At 35.5% G+C, this 21,215-nt stretch overlaps 2 protein-coding genes and 1 pseudogene across 4 annotated transcripts; 2 read left to right on the forward strand and 1 right to left on the reverse strand.

Annotated features, from left to right (window-relative positions):
• Window positions 1-360: 360 nt before the first annotated feature.
• LOC143559029 (5-methyltetrahydropteroyltriglutamate--homocysteine methyltransferase-like) lies at window positions 361-4,687 on the forward strand. Of its 2 annotated transcripts, none has more exons than XM_077047735.1 (11): window positions 361-509; window positions 1,303-1,656; window positions 1,758-1,845; window positions 1,929-2,056; window positions 2,139-2,530; window positions 2,663-2,826; window positions 2,916-2,996; window positions 3,086-3,252; window positions 3,350-3,455; window positions 3,540-3,790; window positions 3,871-4,687. In XM_077047735.1, exons 2-11 carry the CDS (start codon window positions 1,307-1,309, stop codon window positions 4,433-4,435), a joined length of 2,292 nt encoding a protein of 763 aa, XP_076903850.1. In that variant the 5' UTR covers window positions 361-509; window positions 1,303-1,306; the 3' UTR covers window positions 4,436-4,687. The 2 variants fall into 2 exon arrangements, with proteins under 2 accessions (XP_076903850.1, XP_076903849.1); XM_077047734.1 differs by lacking the exon at window positions 361-509 and adding an exon at window positions 835-953.
• A 440-nt stretch (window positions 4,688-5,127) lies between these two features.
• Window positions 5,128-7,320, reverse strand: LOC143559003 (uncharacterized). The gene is made up of 4 exons (XM_077047718.1): window positions 6,673-7,320; window positions 6,198-6,422; window positions 5,741-5,830; window positions 5,128-5,362 (listed from the first exon to the last, which is right to left on the reverse strand). Exons 1-4 carry the CDS (start codon window positions 7,099-7,101, stop codon window positions 5,153-5,155), a joined length of 954 nt encoding a protein of 317 aa, XP_076903833.1. The 5' UTR covers window positions 7,102-7,320; the 3' UTR covers window positions 5,128-5,152.
• Window positions 7,321-14,195: 6,875 nt separating this feature from the next.
• On the forward strand, window positions 14,196-18,214 carry LOC143559004 (uncharacterized; annotated as a pseudogene). Its single transcript, XR_013139843.1, has 8 exons — window positions 14,196-14,430; window positions 14,533-14,737; window positions 15,332-15,422; window positions 15,520-15,665; window positions 16,697-16,940; window positions 17,036-17,139; window positions 17,237-17,621; window positions 17,710-18,214. The product of XR_013139843.1 is annotated as an uncharacterized LOC143559004 (transcript).
• The last annotated feature ends 3,001 nt before the right edge of the window (window positions 18,215-21,215 follow it).

A 21,215-nucleotide genomic window follows, 5' to 3' on the forward strand; every position in this document is an offset into this window, starting at 1 on the left:
GATTTTGAGAGAGTTCTACGTGTTTTGGATGAACAAAGAAGATAAATAAATTTTTGTTGTTAAAAAGCATTAAATGTTTTGTTAAAAAAATTATTAAGTTAAAATTTATTTAAAAAAAAAAAATATTTTTAGACTGTTAAAAATAAAAAGAAAAACAAACTGGAGATAAATAGATAACAGGTGTGACTAGGTTCAATTTTATCGAGCCCGAGACTAGCCAGCCGCTAGACCGCTACCACTTCCCGACACCAAGCCTTAAAACAATAATGAAACAACAAGCGTAGTGTGAGTGATGCGACTATGTTAGGTGCGTGAGCCAACCGGCCCCACCAGTGTGAATTCCGATCAGATCTACCACTCCCATACCAGCGTACCATTATAAATACCTCTCTTCACATCCTCTCCATCTCGTGTCCACCTTATTATTATTATTATTATTATTATTATTATTCTCTCTACCTCCGAATAATAAACCTAAACCCTTTCAGATCTCATTTTTTTCGGAGAAGGTACGCCCGCCGTAGTTAACTTACCATTGTTATTATTCGTTTCTGATTATATTCAGTCACATCTCTTAACCTCACAGTTAGATCTAGCCGTGATCTGTTCTCATTTTCAGTGCACTGACGTATTTTATTTGCGTTTATTACGTCATCGGTGTGGGCCCTACCGACATTTAGCCAATTTAGGGTTTAGTTTAATTGGGGTTCAGTAAAATGTAAAACAGTAAGTAAATAACAAATTGTTTCATTAGATCTTGCAATTGCGAGGCTTCTAATCAACATTTTCACAGCCAAGGGTTTAAGATCTAGGGTTTTGGGATCCACAGATCTAGTTTTTGATTGAAATCGATTCGGTTGAATGATACCGTTTGGATCAGTGAGCTTATGCTTCACTGTAAAAGAACGAAGTTTTAATCTGCTTCAGGTTTCTAAAGTCAGGCTATCTGTTAGGTATTTATTTATTATATATATACTGATTTAATTAGGTTATTATTATTATTATTATATTGATGGTTGTTGAGATTGATGTAGTGCAATTGAAGCTAGGTATGTTTTAAGACAATCAAACATTTAGCTTTTAGTGTTGGTGATGTATCTTGTTTATGAAATATGAACAAAACAATCAACTTTTAGTCTTTTACATTGTAAAATCTAGCTTTATATACTAGTTAGATCTAAATTGTTTAATTTTAGATGTATACAGTTTCGGGTCGAGTTTAATTACAAGTTTAAACTGCTGTTTATTTGTGTGATTGATTGCGTTATTTGAATTGTGATTGAACATTTGAATTTTGAACAGATCAATGGCGTCACACATTGTCGGTTATCCCCGTATGGGCCCCAAGAGAGAGTTGAAGTTCGCTCTTGAATCTTTCTGGGATGGCAAGAGCACTGCTGAGGATTTGCAGACCGTTGCTGCTGACCTCAGATCGTCTATCTGGAAACAAATGGCTGCTGCTGGCATCAAGTATATTCCCAGCAACACTTTCTCTTACTATGACCAGGTTCTTGACACCACCACCATGCTCGGGGCGGTCCCACCGAGGTACAACTGGAACGGTGTTGAGATTGGGTTTGATACCTACTTTTCAATGGCTAGAGGAAATGCTACGGTTCCTGCTATGGAAATGACCAAGTGGTTTGACACCAACTAGTAAGTTGGTTTCTTAATCTTATTGTTTATTGTTTATGCCATTGATGATATTTGTATGTAATTAAATGTTTAAATAATGATTGATGTGTTTTGATATGCAGCCATTACATTGTCCCTGAGTTGGGCCCGGAAGTTAAATTCTCGTATGCATCTCACAAGGCTGTGAATGAATACAAGGAGGCTAAAGCTGTATGTGTTCTTGATCTGTTATTTAAAAGATTTGATTTTTATCTGCATTAGAGTCTTATGGTTATGTTTTTTCCTTTATGCAGCTTGGTGTTGATACCGTCCCCGTTTTTGTTGGTCCAGTCAGCTACTTGTTGCTATCAAAACCCGCAAAGGGTGTTGAAAAAACTTTTGATCTTCTTTCACTTCTTGACAAAATCCTTCCAATCTACAAGTATGCTTCAAGTCATCATTTTTTTAAATCTTTAAACAAACTGTTAAATGTATCAAACAATAACAAAGAAATAATCTTGTAGGGAAGTGATTGCTGAGTTGAAGGCAGCTGGTGCCACATGGATACAGTTTGATGAAGCTACACTTGTGAAGGATCTTGAACCCCACCAATTGCAAGCTTTCACCAAGGCTTACAAAGATCTTGAATCAGCTTGCTCTGGTCTTAATGTTCTTATTGCCACCTACTTTGCTGATATTCCTGCTGATGCATTCAAAACCCTAACCACCTTGCCCGGAGTCGCTGGTTACACTTTTGATTTGGTTCGTGGTGAAAAGACTCTTGATTTAATCAAGACCAGCTTCCCTTCAGGCAAATACTTGTTTGCTGGAGTTGTTGATGGCAGGAACATCTGGGCTAATGATCTTGCTGGATCTCTTAAAGTTCTCGAGTCTCTTGAGGCCATTGTTGGCAAAGGTAGTTATAGTTTGCTTGTTAAATACGATTCAAAAACTATATTTCATCAATGATTTATGTTCATCGGTACACTTCTTTTTTACCAAATAACTTAACTATTTTTATTAATATGTGAAATATGACAATATTCAGATAAGCTTGTTGTGTCCACCTCATCATCACTACAACACACCGCTGTCGATCTTGTGAACGAGACCAAGTTGGATGACGAGATCAAATCTTGGCTCGCATTTGCTGCTCAAAAGGTTGTGGAAGTTGGTGCTTTGGCCAAGGCTCTAGCTGGTCAAAAGGATGAGGTATTTAAATTAATAATTTTCTATCCGTTTATTAACCTTCAAGACGTTTATAATTGCAGACATTCTTAAAACTTTCCTTGTTTATTCAGGCATTCTTTTCAGCCAATGCTGCAGCTCAAGCCTCAAGGAAAAGCTCTCCAAGAGTCACCAATGAAGCTGTCCAGAAGGCTGTAAGTGATGTTAAATTACTAATCATTAAATCTCGGTTCTTATACATTTTTGTCACATTTATGAAAAAATTTCTTTTTTGTTTTTTCAGGCGGCTGCTTTGAGGGGTTCTGACCACCGTCGTGCCACCAATGTGAGTGCCAGATTGGATGCTCAACAAAAGAAACTTAACCTTCCAATCCTTCCCACCACCACCATTGGTTCTTTCCCACAAACCATTGAGCTCAGAAGGGTTCGTCGTGAGTACAAGGCTAAAAAGTCAGTAATCTATATAATAAATCCATACTTAATCTTTGATTATGTTAATTACAAGCTTAATTTCTCAGTTTCTGACAAATTCATGTGATTATTATAGGATCTCCGAGGAAGAGTATATTAAAGCCATCAAAGAAGAGATTTTCAAAGTTGTCCAACTACAAGAAGAACTTGACATTGATGTGCTCGTTCACGGAGAACCCGAGGTACACAATTTTTGTCTCATATTATCTTATTTCCTTTTCTATTTTGATGAAAAACAGAACTAAAAGCAGCTTGTTTGTTTGCAGAGGAACGACATGGTTGAGTACTTTGGTGAGCAATTATCTGGTTTTGCCTTCACTGCCAACGGATGGGTGCAATCTTACGGGTCTCGCTGTGTCAAACCACCAATCATCTATGGTGATGTCAGCCGTCCCAAGGCCATGACTGTCTTCTGGTCAACCATGGCTCAAGAAATGACCAAACGCCCCATGAAGGGTATGCTCACTGGTCCCGTCACCATTCTCAACTGGTCCTTTGTTCGTAATGACCAGCCCAGGTATAATAATATAAACCATGGACCATTTTTACATATTTCAAAACCGCCTCGTACAACACTAATTTATAATTGTTTTTCAGATTCGAAACTTGCTACCAGATTGCTTTGGCTATTAAGGATGAAGTTGAGGATCTCGAGAAGGCTGGAATAACTGTTATTCAAATCGACGAGGCTGCGTTGAGAGAAGGGCTTCCACTAAGGAAAGCCGAACATGCGTTTTACCTAGACTGGGCGGTTCACTCATTCAGAATCACAAACGTTGGCGTGCAAGACACCACACAGATCCACACCCACATGTGCTACTCAAACTTTAATGACATCATTCACTCCATCATCAACATGGATGCCGATGTCATCACAATCGAGAACTCGCGGTCTGATGAGAAGCTTTTGTCAGTGTTCCGTGAGGGAGTGAAGTACGGTGCTGGAATCGGACCAGGTGTTTATGACATCCACTCTCCAAGAATCCCATCCATGGAGGAAATCCATGACAGGATTAACAAAATGCTCGCGGTTTTGGAGACCAATATCTTGTGGGTGAACCCTGATTGTGGGCTCAAGACCCGAAAGTATGGTGAGGTCAAGCCAGCTCTTGAGAACATGGTTGCAGCTGCCAAGAAGCTTCGTGCTTCTCTTGCCAAGTGAGCAGGTTTGATCGGGAAGTGGACCCGAGAAGATGAGACGGGAAAGATCTTATGATGGAATAACTGTGGTTGGTAATGATATGTTTTAGGTTTTGGATTTGGTCCCTTGTTGAGGATTGGTGTTTTGTTTGATCTTGTTTTGGGGCTTTTTTTGTTTTGTTTTTATTATTATGGACCTTCTTAAGGGCTTTCTTCTTAAAGATGATATTTTGTGGTTTCCAAACATAAAATGAATCAAAAATGTTTTAGTGAATACTAAAAGTTTTCATGTGACCTGGCCCACCCGGACCGAAGAGTCCATAACTGAGGTAATGAATATCTAAGCGCCTAAATCAACGAAACACATGAAAAATTTCCAGATCCACCACTGTTTACACTCGAACCCCCTTAAAGTGAATCATATGCTCCAACACTACAGCATAACGTAGTATGCATATCAAAGCAGGAATAATTCCACATGTTTAAGTGGAACTGGGTTAACGAACTAACCAGTTAGTTCGTTATTCACAAGAACTCTATACGCTTTAACATTACAGTTTAGTCCCTAAACTATTTTGAGTGTAAGACCAAATGTGATGTAATAATAACACATTACATTTTGCTCATATCATAAATCAAGTTCATAGCAAAAGCCAAAAGGTCCTAATTTCACCTTACTTTAAACTAAAAAATGTTTAATAAAATTTTCTTTCTAATAAAATTACCCAAAGAAAACAAGCTAGTAATTAGTTTTCATGGTCAACGTAACGAGCAAGTCTCTAAAATCTCCTATTGGAAAGCTCTCGATTATATCATCTCTCATATCCACTCCATATACGTTCTTGTAACTTTTTCTTATTTTATTCATATCGGCAGCACTTTGACTCACAATTATACGCTCCATATCGCCCGCATCCATTGCTTTACCTTTGATGCTTGCTTCTAGTGCCTGAATTTAAACAAGCCGACCATAATCATGAAACATACTATGCACTGAGTCTTTGAATAAACTTTTAAACAACAATGTCAACAAACTTACTTGTGTATTAAATAAGACTTGAATCCTTAATTCCTCAACCTCTTGGTTGATGAACATTATAGATACAACTATATACTGATAAGTCAACATCTTAGTACCTTTATGCTGATAAAATAAATACCATTTTCATTTAATTTCTCAAAATTTGTTTTTCTATTATTAAAGTAAAGTTGGAATATTTTTATAGTAAAAGTTATTTTACATAAAAATTTATATTAATTGAAGCTTATTTGAAGTGTAAAGGTCTATTCCTTGACATTTACTAGAAGATCAAGAAAATTTGATCACCTTTGCATAATATTTTGGAGGGTTGTTTAGGAACTTCACCACAACATTCAGTGCATCTTCAAACTCCCCACCATATTTGTTTTTGAAGTGCTGAAAAAGAAAAAAAATAAAAAAATAGAAGGCTTTCACTTATTATTAGTAAGTTAAACAATGAGTACTATTAAAACTTATTTATTTCATCACTTCAAGCATCCTTTACCAACTAGGCCTGATTCTATAAGAATAAATATTGTAATATAAGTTACAAGATTTTTGCTACACGCACGAGTTTACACTTACCTCGTGTGTGTAGCGAAGACTGTCCATTTATATATTTATGTGACCTAGTGTAACCAGTCACCTAACTTCATCCTTATTAAAGATATAACTTTTTTTTGATAGGATAGCCAACTTTTATCATATTGTAAAATACCTCAAATAATACCACATCATATGTTAATAACTCAAAAGCTTTTACCTTTGTATAAGCATGCCCATAAATATGCTTATAGATTGAGAAAGTGAGGTTGAGTTGTGGAATGCTTCTTTTACTTAGAATTTCAAGCACAACTCCCTCATCAATCTTGACTCCCCCACATCTTCCTTCTCCTGTTTGGTATAGCCTTTGTGCATCACACTTGCCAATGTGTACACTAACTTGTGCACTATGTGCTTTATGTGATGCACCCAATGCCATTAATATCTACACAAAAAACAAAACCACTTCTAATCAATCATTTCATATGCATAAAAACTTGTACTTTTGACTAGGTACAACCAATCATGCATAAGACAAGAAAGATCAAGTTTTTGGCAAGAGGGTGGACATGAAGTTTAGTTAATGGGTTTGCATTCTATTCTAATGAATAAAAATTAAAAACAGTCATTTTCACATAGTACAACAATTAATGCATATGGTACAAGTATTCATGCACAAGGAAAGAAAGATGTACCTTTTGGTAAGAGTGTGGGGGTTCTATGCTCATAATGTCTTGGTCTAAATGCCTTCTAAATTTACTTTGATAAGCTTGTTGGATGAGGAAAAAATGACTTGATTTTCTACCAACATAAATCTCTATAAGAGCATTGTAGTTGACACTATCCACTTCCTTAAAAATGGCATTTTTAGCCGCGATAGCATCGCGTTCATGCGGATTAAGCGTCAATGACGACAAGATCGCGCACGTTTTAGATGTCTTGTTTTGTAAACAATCATATAAATTCTCTCCGTACATATCCATGTACTTTTCTCGGACTTTTTGGCATTCGTGTCGCGATAGTTGACCGGCCAAAACCCGAACCAAAAGGCTTATATTTCCCAATGAACCATGAATTTGCTTGCAAATATCTTCGGTTGAACTTTGGCTAAAGGATTTTGCCATTGTTGGTTAAGGTTCTATGACATGTGTGTGTGTTATATATAGAAAAAGAGTGACTTGTTGGCCAAGGGTGTGGTCTCATTGAGTCATGGTCCACTAGCACAAAGGACCACTTTCCTTTTAACATTATTTGAGTTCGATTTTGTTTAATGTTGTAATAAGTTATGCTAGTTTGTTTTTGGAAAGAATAAAGTAGTCCTGTTTGGTTTGTTGTGATTATAAATAGATATAACTTCGTAATCAAGAGAATGTAATAATATTTTAATTCAAGGTAAACTTTATATTACAAAAGGTTTAAATAAAAGTTTGCAAGATTTTGAAATTATTTGTTCATACAATCTACATTTGTCCCAAGGGCGGATCTAGCCATGGTTAAGAGCTAGAAACGCCATAGACTTCTTTGAGGAAGATCGAGTAACTCTTGGAGATTTGTTTAAGAAAGAAAATGACCCATTACATGATCACATCTTTAATGGGTCCGCAAAATATTCATATTGTGAAATATGCTTAAGGTCATTTCTTGGTTGACTCAGAAGAGTTTGTTTACTAATCATTTCATATAGTCCGGCCCTTAGGCTTTTATTCCTTTGTGTTACTATTATTCCAAGTGTAGTGGGCGAGTAATAGGGGCGAAATAAGGCAAATTGGGGCGCGGACACCACCCCTCAGACGATTTTTGGGGTGAGAGGGGGGGGGGGGAGTGCGAGGAATATTACTCGCCTGCATGTGTGTTTCTTTTATTATTATATATGTATGTGGTGTGATATATATATATATATATATATGTGTGTGTGTGTGTGTGTGTGTGTGTGTATGTGTTGGGTAACAACACCATTACACTTATACCCCCAAAACAAAACTTACTCTATATGACGCAAAACGTCTCATTTTGTAGTCCCTCCACTACATATAACTTTAACATCCGATGCTTTATCAAAGATGAAATAGAATATATATATTTTTATCAAACATTATACACTTTACTATGAAACTATTATATGATAGTTTTCTTAGTTATTACATGGTATGCCTTTAATTTACACAAAATAGGAAAGGAAAGGTAAAAACAAAAGTTGGTCCTTTTCTGTCAAAAGGCCATTGATAGTGTGTCAAGTGATGTGAGTACTTGGTTTCGTAAAGCATAAGTGCTGCATGATGCTTCTGCATTTTAGTGACTTAATGGATGTCCTTGTAGACCATGAGTATGGATATTGACTATGCCCATTTGTGAAGAATATCTACACATTTTGTTTCTCCTTAACAATTGCATATAGCGATAATTGCGATTTGTGTTTATTTTGAAGGTTTGAAGAGATGTATGGAATAATCTTGTCGAGTGTGTCAATAATCAGCAAAAAAAAAAAAATTCAAGAAAAGTTTTATGTTTTATGTTTGCCTCGTTTTCTTTCCTTGTTTAATGGATTATTTGACCGAGACGCACATTACCGCATTTAGAAGTCCATTAGATGGCTCACAACATAAACTTTTCGCATTTGCTTCAATTACCCATAGTTATTTGGGTTAAACTACAAGTAAAGAGTGACATTAGAAAATGATATTACAAAGTTACAATAGGTTATCTTAAAGGATAGTTAAATATTTTAATTAAGAAATTAAATGTGACAAGTAATCAACTACCGGATTGGTGACATCTTATAATTTTCTTATTGAATGAAAATGGAAAAAAATTTCTTCAGATTCAAGTTTAGATTAATTGACATTTTTCTCGCGTTTTCCACAATCCCACACCGATCAGTATAAGAATTCGTTAATTGAGTCATTTGTCTCTTTAAAAGTTATGAAAGTATGGGTGTTCGTAGGTAGTGTAATTTTCAAAATATAGCCGACTCAATTTTCAAAATTATCAAACGAAATTGGAGACAATATTAAATAAAAAAAATAAAAAGCGTTTGGTATGATGTATGAATGGATGTGTGTAGGTAGTGTAATCCTCAAAGGATGTAATAAAGGTACTTTTGATGGTGAAAAGCGAAATGACGTGCATAAAAGAAATATCGTACGTGACCTAAAAGTCGAAATTAATTTATTTCTAGCCAAATGTGTACATAATTACAAGACCATTGTTTCTTTTTCTTTTCTTTTTTAATTAATTGAATTTCGCTAATAACATCCAAACAATTTACAATTAAGTGACAGGTAAGCGGACAACAAGCTACTCCGCAATCCCCGTTTGAGGGTTTGATAGAACTTTTACAGCTTTACCAATAGGGTTGGTGATCAATTGACAAAGATAAAACCTTTAAACATATTAGTTTGGGTCAGGGATGTCTAGAGTTTAAGTCTCACAAACTGTATGGATTAAAAAAATCCGCCATCTAAAAAAAGAATTTTTTATAGAACTTTAGGATGAGAAACATACTTGGGTATCAACGAGGCCCATTATATCTAGGCTTGCATTTTTATAGATGCATTTTTCTAAAATATTTATCTTAAAGATGTATTCAGTCATAAGTTAACGATGCAAATTATTGCCTGTTTGTCATTTATTTGGAGATAAAAACTTCTCTTTAGCCAATGGAAATTTTCTTTGTTTGCTTTACAAAAAGAAGAAAAACTGAGAAATTTATTGTTTGCTACCATTTCATTTCTTAGTTATTTCTAAATAATCACGTAACAAGTTTGATGAACAAGTATGCACAATGTTAGGGTATATCAATTGATGATGTACGTTTAACAGCTAACACCATAATTGTCCTGTTTTTGTTGAAGGATTCTTCATAAGATGAACCGGAACTTGAATAAAACATTAACGTTTTTTGTTTATAGTTTTTGAAAAAACAAAAATAAAGTCTCAAACATTGATCTCGTCGTCTGGCATCATATGCTACATTCTTGGATGTTTTTGTATGGATTTTGGGGAAACCCATGATGAATTTCCAAAGAAGATCCAATGATATTTGATAATTCTTTTTTTCAGTAATATTAAAATTAGTGATATTAAGAGTCGAGCACGAGCTGCTCGTAATCTAATCAAGACCATTTTAATAAATCCCAAGCTTAACGTGTTCAATTTAGAACTCATTTAATAATTAGCGAGTTGAGCTTTATATACCGAAAGTTTAACGTTGTTTTCTTAATTAATCGTTAAGATTTTTTAGCTTTCTTTCTCTTCACAGTTTGTCATCCAAACAACATTGTTTTAAAACAACTATACTTTTACACGATGATGGATTGATGGCGTTCGTCCTTCACTTCACAAGTGTGAACCACACAAACAATTGTAGAATTAGAACCTTTTAAATTATTTTATAATAAAAGTAAAAAGTTTGTTTTTATACATTTCAAGTACTATACATGATAAATACTATATGGCCAGTCTATAAGAAAATGATGTAAAATGTCTATTAATTGATTAATAATGGTAAATTATATGATCATAGATGTATTTGACAAATTAATTTCATCATCTTGGAGGATCCATCTTTCATGGAAGGGAGTATAGTAAATCTTTAAACCAATGCAAGAAATGCCTTTGTTAGCTCGCTTAAGAAATTTGTATGAATCCCCATTTGGTGACCCGATGTCATGGTCACAATCTTTTTACAAGAATTCAACCGGACAAAAGAAAACATGATATAGCTTTTAAGGAATATTTAAAGGTTTTTATTATATTACTTTCTAAAACTTAGTGGAATATCATATTTGTTCAATTAAAACTTATAGCATCATGTATACTTATTTGTGAATACATGTTATTTACATTTTTGTCTTAAAACTTATAATTAAAGATATGTATGTGTGAAGTGTAAAGTTAACAATAGTAACAAAGAAAATATAATGAGTTTTTAGTAGATATTTGGGAATGCGTATTCATAGTTGAGATGGTAATAAGTAATAACAACAATAAGGGGCATCCCGCCCGAACCCGCCAAACACCAAATCACAGGTCGACAACTCATCAACCCTCTCTGAACCTGCCTATCACCAAATCACCAGCGTCGTTCCCGTGGACCCGCCTCCCTACGCTGTTCTCCAACACACAAAAACACACACAAGTAACTTTTCTCTCTCTCTCTTTTTCTTTCTTCAGTGAACAATATGCTAAAAGAGTTGTAGACTTGCCTACCCAAGAGGGTGGTGATTGTGTTACAGCGATCCAAATACTATTTGAAAGCACACCTACTATGAGCCACGAGTCCCCTAAAAGCATATGATATACACAAGGTGGTGAATCAAAAACTTGTTTGGCTCAAAGAGAATTACTTGTGCATATTTACAATAAACATTTAATACTTACTTATTTCGTGTATCTTTTTAACTATTAAACATAACAATCATATAAATCAATAAAGACGGGATGATATCAAAATATATATTTATAATAAACATTTAATACTTAATAAATCAATTAAAAGGGGCGTGCCCTTGTTCTTCCATAAATTTTAAAAAGTCGTGAATATAATTTTTAAACGTTTTTATAATAGTAATATGTGTAAAAACTACATATTTTATCATTGACAATTTCTAAATTATCTAATCTACTAGTGGCTTAAAAAATAAAGCTTAGTTTTTGGAAAAATGTACGTTTGTGTTTGTTTTCATAGTTAATAATGTTTGCTTAAATTATTTGAACACTTATCTGTGTTTGTTTTAATGATGTTGTTTTAATTATTTGAACACTTATCCGGGGGCGTAGGATAAGAGGGGCCAGGGGTGTCTTCGGTCATCGTCAGTTTTTTTGCCTTGTAGGGTAAATTTTAACGATTTGGTCCCGGTCACCTTTATGACTTAGCCCAAGCTTCGCAACCGCACTTACCTACAACAACAATCATACCCAGTAAATCTCACAAATAAAAAAACAATCAATAGGGTTTAAGGAAGGCATAACGTAGGCAAACTTTATCATCATCCGGGGGCGTAGGATAAGGGGTGTCTTCGGTCATCGTCAGTTTTTTTGCCTTGTAGGGTAAATTTTAACGATTTGGTCCCGGTCACCTTTATGACTTAGCCCAAGCTTCGCAACCGCACTTACCTACAACAACAATCATACCCAGTAAATCTCACAAATAAAAAAACAAACAATAGGGTTTAAGGAAGGCATAACGTAGGCAAACTTTATCATCCATAGGGTCTGGGAATAGAAAAATTGTTTACGGTGGGACTCATAGTTCCAAACAAACAACATAATTGCAAAAACAAATAAAATATAAAATAGAATAGTGTAGAATTTGGTACTAACAAAATTTTCTAAAAAGAATAATATATAAATAGATAAATAATAGATTAATAATATTAATAGAACAAATTATGAGCCTTTTATCAATTTCAAATAAAAATGTATTATAATGCATAAAGATCTATATATTGTTTACTACGTACAACTATATGTAAACTGTCACTAAGGCTTTGATCGAGTGATAAGTGGCTTTTTCTCTTTTGTGTATACCCAAGATCAATCCCTAGTATGCATGGTGTAATATTTAAAAAGTTTAAAGAGATTTGTAATTTGCCAGTTTGTACAATGTGACCATTTATACAATTTCTTGGTTAAATTCTTTTTACACTTTAAACCTTAGATAAGAGAACTATATTCATGTCAAAAGTCAAAAGTATCAAGTAGGTTTTCATAATTATGTTACATGACATAATTTCAACAAAAAATTTTGGAACTAAATTTGTTTAATTTTAAAAACTAGACGTTAAACATGTAGTCAAAAACATGTAAACAACTTTGAATCCTAAATTAATACATATTTTATAAACCCTTAAACACACACGCTCCCCCTATAAAGACTAGAATCACCACCCAACGTTCTCCAATCCAAATTCATCTCCAAAACACACCATTTTCGCTTTTCAGTTCGATACTTTCGGAATTAATCTCTCTCAACCTTCATTCATTTCTGTGAGCTCACTTCTTTCTTTCTTGCATGTTGATTAAACACTATATGGGGTCACTTTGGCTGTTCGGTCAATCATTTTAAAGATTATACATTTGTTATAAATCATTTCTTTTTATTGTCACTTCGTTCTTGATGCTCAAAGTTGTGTTTGGTTTCAAATATAGTGTTTATGTTCGGATGTTCATTTTCGATCTTGTGGGCTTATTGCTGGGTGAAATGAGTTGTTTATGATGTTTGAGAGTGCTTTATTTCAACTTATACTTTATGATTCATAATTACAAATTCACTCTTAGTTTGAAATATATATTAATAAGTTGACTATGCGCATCTACTTATATGTATAATTTGTTTGAATAGGCAATCCCATTGGGGAGTTTGAAATTTTGACACGACGGAATGTAACATGAAGTTCATGAATTTGGATTTGATTTAAACGTGGTCGGGTTCTATTTAGATTGACCCATGAACATGCATAGCCAATGGGTGGTCATTATTGTGCCCACCCTAAGGGTTGACTCAGTCAACCTATTTATTTACCTTTCTAATTTTTTTAAAATCTTTTTATTTACCTACTTAAACAATTTGGGTATTTTTTTTATGCCAAAATATAGAAGTAAGTTGGATAGTTTATATGTAACTGCTTCAAAACCTTCAAAATAACATGTGATTTAGAACTTTAAATTATTAATATGCAAAAGAGAAAAAAAGTATACAAAGTTGTTGGGTTAAACAGTCTTGCGTCAACTGCGGATACTTTGTCGTGCTCTTGTCTGTGACACGCTCTTCGGGTCCGTGTAAAGTTCAACCTGCGAACATGAACTAGTAATCAAACTATTGACAAAGATTATAAGTACTCTGTGTACAAATATTGGGGTGTGAGTGGGAGCATAAAGATTATGATTCTTTTGTCTACAAATCTTGAATTTCATGTGAACTTTGACAATTTTGGTTGTGTAGAACATAAAGGCTGTTTTACCCTTGTACTTTTATTTATTAACCAAATGTTCTATGAATGGGATTTTTGTGCATGGAATGTAGTCACTTACCTAGTTATAGCTTATGTCTTTAATTCTATCTAGATTTATTGGTTTGTAACAAAACAAGAAACTTTTTAATTAAGGTTTTCTTCAAAAAATAATAAATACATAAATATGAAACTTGCTGCACTTTATAATTATATGGTTATAATCTTATATTTTTATAGGTTAATTTTTGTTAATTGAAGACATATATAGGAAGTGAAAAATGGGAAAACTTTCTCCATCAGCTCTGGTGATTATTATGTTGTGTTGTTATTGGGCTACCATTGCCACATCAGAAACCTTAAAATACAAAGACCCAAAACAACCTTTGAATACTCGAATAAAAGACTTGCTGAATCGAATGACTTTGGAGGAAAAAATCGGTCAAATGACACAAATCGAAAGATCAGTCGCTTCTACCGACGTCATGCGAAAATACTTCATTGGTAATCAACATAAATTTACTTTATGTTAGTTTCTTTAATTTCAAGAGTTATGTTTATGATGTTTTTTGTTGTTTGGAACTTATGAAATTGGATTATGGGTAGGGAGTGTATTGAGCGGTGGTGGGAGTGCTCCAGCAAAAGAGGCATCCCCGAAGACGTGGATTAATATGGTAAACGGGTTCCAAAACGGGTCGTTGGCGACCCGTTTAGGCATACCTATGATTTATGGTATTGATGCTGTCCATGGTAACAACAATGTTTTTAAAGCTACAATTTTTCCTCACAATATTGGTCTTGGAGTAACAAGGCAAGTTTAAGTTTTTCTAGTTAAAATTACGTTTTTGCCCTTTGTAACCGGTGGCTTGGTTGAATTAGACCGTAAACACCCATAAAGCCATGAGTGAAACACCTATGGCTGTTTACGGTCCAATTCAACTGACCCAAACCCAATTTTTCGGGTTGAAAGGTTGGTTGGACTGACTAGTTAGACGGTTTAACTTAACTTTTCTTTTTTTCTTCATTTCAATTTTCTTTCAAAATAATTAATTTGCATTATAATATTTTAAATTATAGGAATGAACATTCATGAGCATGACATATACACAATTGTATATTACCCAAGAAAAGAAAGTATAAATTATAAAGATTAAACTTATACTTTCAATCTTTAAACATAACTATAAACCGAACCGTTATAATTTAAAACCGGTCAAACCATCCGACCTGCTTCGGTTTAGACGGTTGAACCAATTTCATCTTATTTTCAAACACCTCTAATAGTAATTTCTTTTATCATTTTACGACGACTAAAAATGACCTCTATACCCTTTGTATCCACAACACACTCATTGTATCGAAGGGTATTTTGGACATTTCACAAATATTTAAACTCATCTTATAGGGATCCTGAACTGATCAAGAAAATAGGTGCAGCAACTGCACTTGAAGTGAAAGCAACCGGAATTAACTACGCATTTGCACCATGTATCGCGGTAATTATAAACATATTCACAATCATATCAAATCATCCTTCTTAAATCATCTTTATCCTGTCAACATAATTATGGTTTGTGATTTCAATATCTACAGGTTTGCAGAGACCCAAGATGGGGTCGTTGCTACGAAAGCTACAGTGAAGATCCCGCAATTGTTCGTCAAATGACCGAACTCATACCCGGAATACAAGGAGATATTCCCACCAATGGCCGAAAAGGCGTACCGTTTGTTGGTGGAAAGTAAACCCTTTGAATCAATTTCATTAACTTTTTTCAAATAATCATAATATTAAATTTAGGGGTAAACGTGCCAAGAGGTGTTTTGGATTACTTATTTTACTTTCATATAACATTTTTTCTACAATTTAGTAAATTACAATATTGTATCTTATTATTAACTTATTATCCTCTCATAATAACCCAAATTTAACACTTTTTAACTTCTCCAAAAGTTACATAAAATAAACAATTCGCCCTGATCAACTTGTTTTTCATTATTTATTGATTTTTTTATTAATTAATGTACGGTACATTTATAACTATTTAATTATATTTATAAGTTTTTATGTGTCATAATATTATGTATACTCGTATTATTTAGTTATTTTTGTCATAATTTACTATTTCATAATATATAGTGTGCAAATATATTAAACAAAATTTTATAACTTACAGCTCGACGGCTCGTGAATTGTTTTTCAAACTAAAGCTAACTTAACTTGTTAACGGCTCATTTTTTTTAATTTTATTAATTAATCTGCATGCATTTATGTTTATACATCATATAATACGTGTAATTAATTATTTTATTATAATTTTTAAGTAAAATATATATTTAACACATTAAAGTTTTTACATATAAAAGTAGTAGATTTAGGCCTGAAAGCTTACTCAAACTCAATAAGTGAAGCTTGGGCTTGCCAGTGACGAAGTATACCTAGGGCCAGCGGTGGCCCTGCCCTCCCTGTTTTTTCTTTTTGCACAGTGTTGTAAATTTACTCTTTTTTCGCCCGAAAGATTTTACACATAATGTAAATTTAGTCGTTTTCGACCGAAAATTTGAGCCCCAACCCTCCCCCCCTTCGTTTATGATTTTTTTGATACATTTTGAGTCCGGGCATCCCGGTGTCTTAGTCCAAGCTTCGTCACTACTCGAGAGCTATTAGGCTTCAACTCGTTTACTCATGCTTTTTAGCTAGTCCATCTCAAGTAACTCTTGAGCTAAATTTGATTTACTAGGCTAATTTCTAATCAATTTTTGATATTATTAGAGAAAAAGTGGTGGCGTGTGCCAAGCACTTCGTTGGCGACGGCGGGACGACGAAAGGCATCAACGAGAACAACACCGTCATAACACCCCATGGATTATTCAGCATTCATATGCCAGCATACTATGATTCGGTTATCAAAGGCGTTTCAACTATTATGATCTCGTATTCCAGCGTAAATGGTGATAAAATGCATGCAGATAATCAACTCGTCACTAACTTCCTGAAAAACACCGTCAAATTCAGAGTAAAAACACATTTTCTTAGTAACAAGTATTGTTTAAATGTTGCATGCATAAAGTAAGTAACATTAGTCTTGTTATCATGTTTTATAATTTTCAGGGGTTTGTGATCTCAGACTGGCAAGGAATCGATCGAATAACCGACCCGCCTCATGCTAACTACACTTACTCCATTTTACGCAGTGTCGTGCCGGTCTAGACATGGTTAGTTCTTGTCTTCTTAACCCGTGGCCCGGCCTGTTTAACCAGAAATATTATTAAAAAAAATGGAAACTGAACTAGAATAATATTTGGATTGCAGATCATGGTACCGTATAATTATACCGAGTTCATCGACGGGCTAACTTACTTAGTGACGAATAAGTTTATCCCCATGAGCCGGATAGATGACGCGGTTAAGAGGATTCTACGGGTCAAGTTTGTGATGGGTTTGTTTGAAAACCCGTTAGCGGATTTGACCATGGTTAAATATCTTGGAAGTCAAGAGCACCGCGAGTTGGCCTGAGAAGCGGTTAGGAAATCATTAGTGTTGTTAAAGAATGGTAAAACGGGCTCTGAACCGATGCTTCCACTCCCGAAAAAGTCAGGTAAAATACTCGTTTCGGGGACTCATGCTGATGACATTGGTAACCAGTGTGGTGGTTGGACCATTGAGTGGAACGGACAAAGCGGAAATATTACAATAGGTACGTTAAATGGGTCGTGTTCATGGGTTTACACCTCTATCGATCTTGGTTAACCCACAACGCTTAAAACATTTTTTAATCATTTCAGGTACCACAATCCTATCCGCCATCAAGACCACGGTTGACCCATCAACCGAAGTCGTGTTCCAACAAAACCCGACACCCGAATTCATCAAATCCAATAACTTCTCTTACGCCATTGTTGTAACGGGCGAGCACCCGTATTCCGAGACAGCTGGGGACAGCTTGAACCTAACCATACCCGAACCAGGCCCAACCACCATCACAAACGTGTGTGGAGCCGTGAAGTGCGTCGTGGTGCTGATTACAGGCTGACCAGTTGTGATCGAACCGTATGTTTCTAACATAGATGCATTGGTCGCGGCCTGGCTTCCGGGCAGTGAGGGTCGAGGTGTAGCTGATGTTTTGTTTGGTGATTATGGGTTTACGGGTAAGCTTGCGCGTACGTGGTTTAAGACGGTTGATCAGCTCCCGATGAATGTGGGTGACGCGCATTATGGCCCGTTGTACCCGTTTGGGTTCGGTATTACCACTGAACCGGTTAAATCAAGTTAGGTTGAAGATGTGTATGTGATTTGCATTTGCTTAGTAATTATCAGCTTTTATTCACTTATATTTATTTCCATTCTCCACATAAGCTAAACTGTCATATTATTACAAACTAGTTTTTAGACCCGCAACGCCGGCGGGAATGGTAAACGGAAAAAGATAAGACGTAAAAATGTAGATCCCACTGGGTATGAATGTGGTAATGAACATGTAGAGAGCTGACGTTTAGACATTTAAGATCAAGGCTACTGTGAAAATCACAAAGTAAAAGTTTAACATGAACATGTAAAGAACGCTAACGTTTAGACATTTAAGATCAAGGCTACAGTGAAAATCACAAAGTAAAAAGTTTTAACATAGGAATCGTGCTTAGATATGCCTAAAGAATCAAGTTACTGGCAGCCTTTCATTTAGGTTTCTACATAACAAAACATCTTCATATTACATTTTAACAACGATTACTTTTGATATAATCCCTCACCTTCTCGTTTCTAGCTAATAAAAAGTAGCTTGGATTGTCAAAGCCGAGGAAACAATGCAAACTACTAAATTACTAATAAGTGAAATGACAACAGTTTAAATGAGAAAGTAGCTAAGAGATTGTAACTAAAGAAAAGTAGATAAAGACTTTTAAGATTCATTGGCTCCTAATAATCATCCAAGAATATACACAGTTTCTTTTTGTTTCAGTGAAGCTAAAATTTCCTGAATGGCAATCAAAATGATTCAAGTTAATATTTTCATACTTTTATATACAAACATATAATATTACAATGGTAGTAATGTTAATGACATGAAGACATTACGTGATTTCCGAGCAGTGATAAACCAAATCTTCTTTATTTGAGAAACTTTGGTTGGTTTTCCAATAAGCGTGTTGGTTACGGTCATTACTATATTAACCTTTTAAGTTTGAACCTGATGAACAAAAGATGGTGCTTTTATCAGTTATTGCTTACTTTGTCAAACAACAAAAGTAACCAAAAAGATTGTCACATGAACATTTTTCTCGTTTGAGATCCATGGTTTTTTCGATTCCCGCCCACCACAATTTGCATACCTGAAGAATAATCAACATAGATGACATAAGAATATAGTTCCACACGCAATAATTTAACTGATTCTAAAATATAAGAATTTGCGCAGCTAATAAAGGATTATATTTATATCTCTGCAAACAAAGAGCTATAACAAAATATCTTTTAACACTATTTGAAATGAAATAAAAACATTGAATCAGTAAGTTAAAAACCATGTACAATCTCAATATAATTAAGAAATGTTGAAGACACTCACTAACGGGTAGGCTTGCTTGTCGGGTTCGAACACGGGATGCTCTTTATGGGCCGATGTACTCCATGGACATGGCTGCACTAAAGTTTGCAGCCATTCCAGTATCCACTCGTTTATCTCATCATCACATATTGCAGTTTGGTTCGAACGACCTCGATTCATCCTACCGAATCCTGCCTGAAAATATGCAAATCATTAAAAATCACGTCAGCAATTTTACAAACCATTTATGTCTCGATACTGATACTGCCTGTTCTAGAAAAATCAAAAACAATTTTACTGACCATTTAAGTGCAGCTAATAACAAATTATACTTATATTTGCTCAGCTAGTAACGAATTATATTTATATATGCTTTTTTTTGAAGATTTGCATAAGTTGGGCCGCTTGTCAAATTTAGTAAACATGTTTTGTATCAAGCGTTACAAATGTCAAATTAAGTACAGTTTTAGGCTCAGATCATATTCATGGCTGCAAAGGTGGTTGCTTGTTTCCAACCACCACTGTTGCCACACCAAGAGTCTGTCATCATCATTGCCCAACGCAGAAAAGGTGGAGCAGAATAGTCAAAGGATTCCATCAAACACCTTACGTGCGTCGTAAGAAAACCCATGACAGCCTTTTAAAACCCAAACGGACAAACATGCATTTCATGATCGAACACCTCATGTGCATCGCATCGAGGGTAAAAAATAAGGCACTACGAGTTGTAGCAAGCATATTCACCAGAATTCCATATTGTGGGTTGCCGGTGATGGAAACCCACGTCGACGGTGAGCCACGGCGAGCCGTCAGGCAGTGAGAAACACTAAAATAAATCACAGACACCACAGATGCAGGTTAAAGACAAAGGTAAATCACAACCATCTAACTTCTACCACAGCCATATCGCCATATCGGAGACACATAGGTGTAGCTCAACATAACCGTTTCACCGTCTTACCTCCGCCACCACCACCACCGCGGCCGCCGCCTGGGGTTCCAAAATGGAAGCCGGCAACAGCCATAATCAGCTATGGTAGCGGCTACTTTGAAGACAGAGACGGTGGCAACCGGCTATGTTGTCCATTTGTCCATACCTTGGTAAGTATAGTACAAAAGATCTTCTAGAAGCGTACGGACTGGCTCTTTTGGGCGGGAATATTCCCGCCCTGCTCATTCCTTCTTCAGGTGACATTGCTGAAGTATAAGAGTTAGTGCCTTATGCGTGTAGCCTTACTGTTAGTGTGGGTAGCCTTCCTTCTTGGCTTGTACCCACAGCTGCGGGGACAGGCAGGGTACTGTACCAAGGGAGGCTTTCCTGCGGGAACAGCTGGCTTACTGCGTGTAAGGTTTTCATCTCTCTGAGCATGGTGGGTCCTGCGGATCCAGTTGGTCTTTTGGGCAGATGTACCTCTTCAAGGTGAGTCTTGCGGGTCCAACTGGGCTTTGCGGGGACCTACCTCTTCAAGTCCCCCCAGTCCATTGTTCTTCTCATGAATTGTTAATAAGTAAGGGGAACTTTTGGACTTTAAGCAAGGGGCTTTAAAGAGGGGTTTTCGTTTTTTAAGGTTCTCCGTAGGGATTCTTCCCGCGGTTTTCCTAATGTCACTTGCAGAAAATTCCCGACTTTTCTGCCTGATCTTTGGGTATGATGCGGGTAGATGTGTAACCTCTTCGCAAGTCGGGAGCGTTGAGTTTCACTTGTGTAGATTCTCCACGAGGTTTTGGTAGTTTTAGACATAGTGATCA

Source organism: Bidens hawaiensis, unplaced genomic scaffold, assembly GCF_021521415.1.
Source record: "Bidens hawaiensis isolate Kalapana, Puna unplaced genomic scaffold, B.hawaiensis_p1.1 tig00019689_1, whole genome shotgun sequence".
Classification (NCBI taxonomy): domain Eukaryota; kingdom Viridiplantae; phylum Streptophyta; class Magnoliopsida; order Asterales; family Asteraceae; genus Bidens; species Bidens hawaiensis.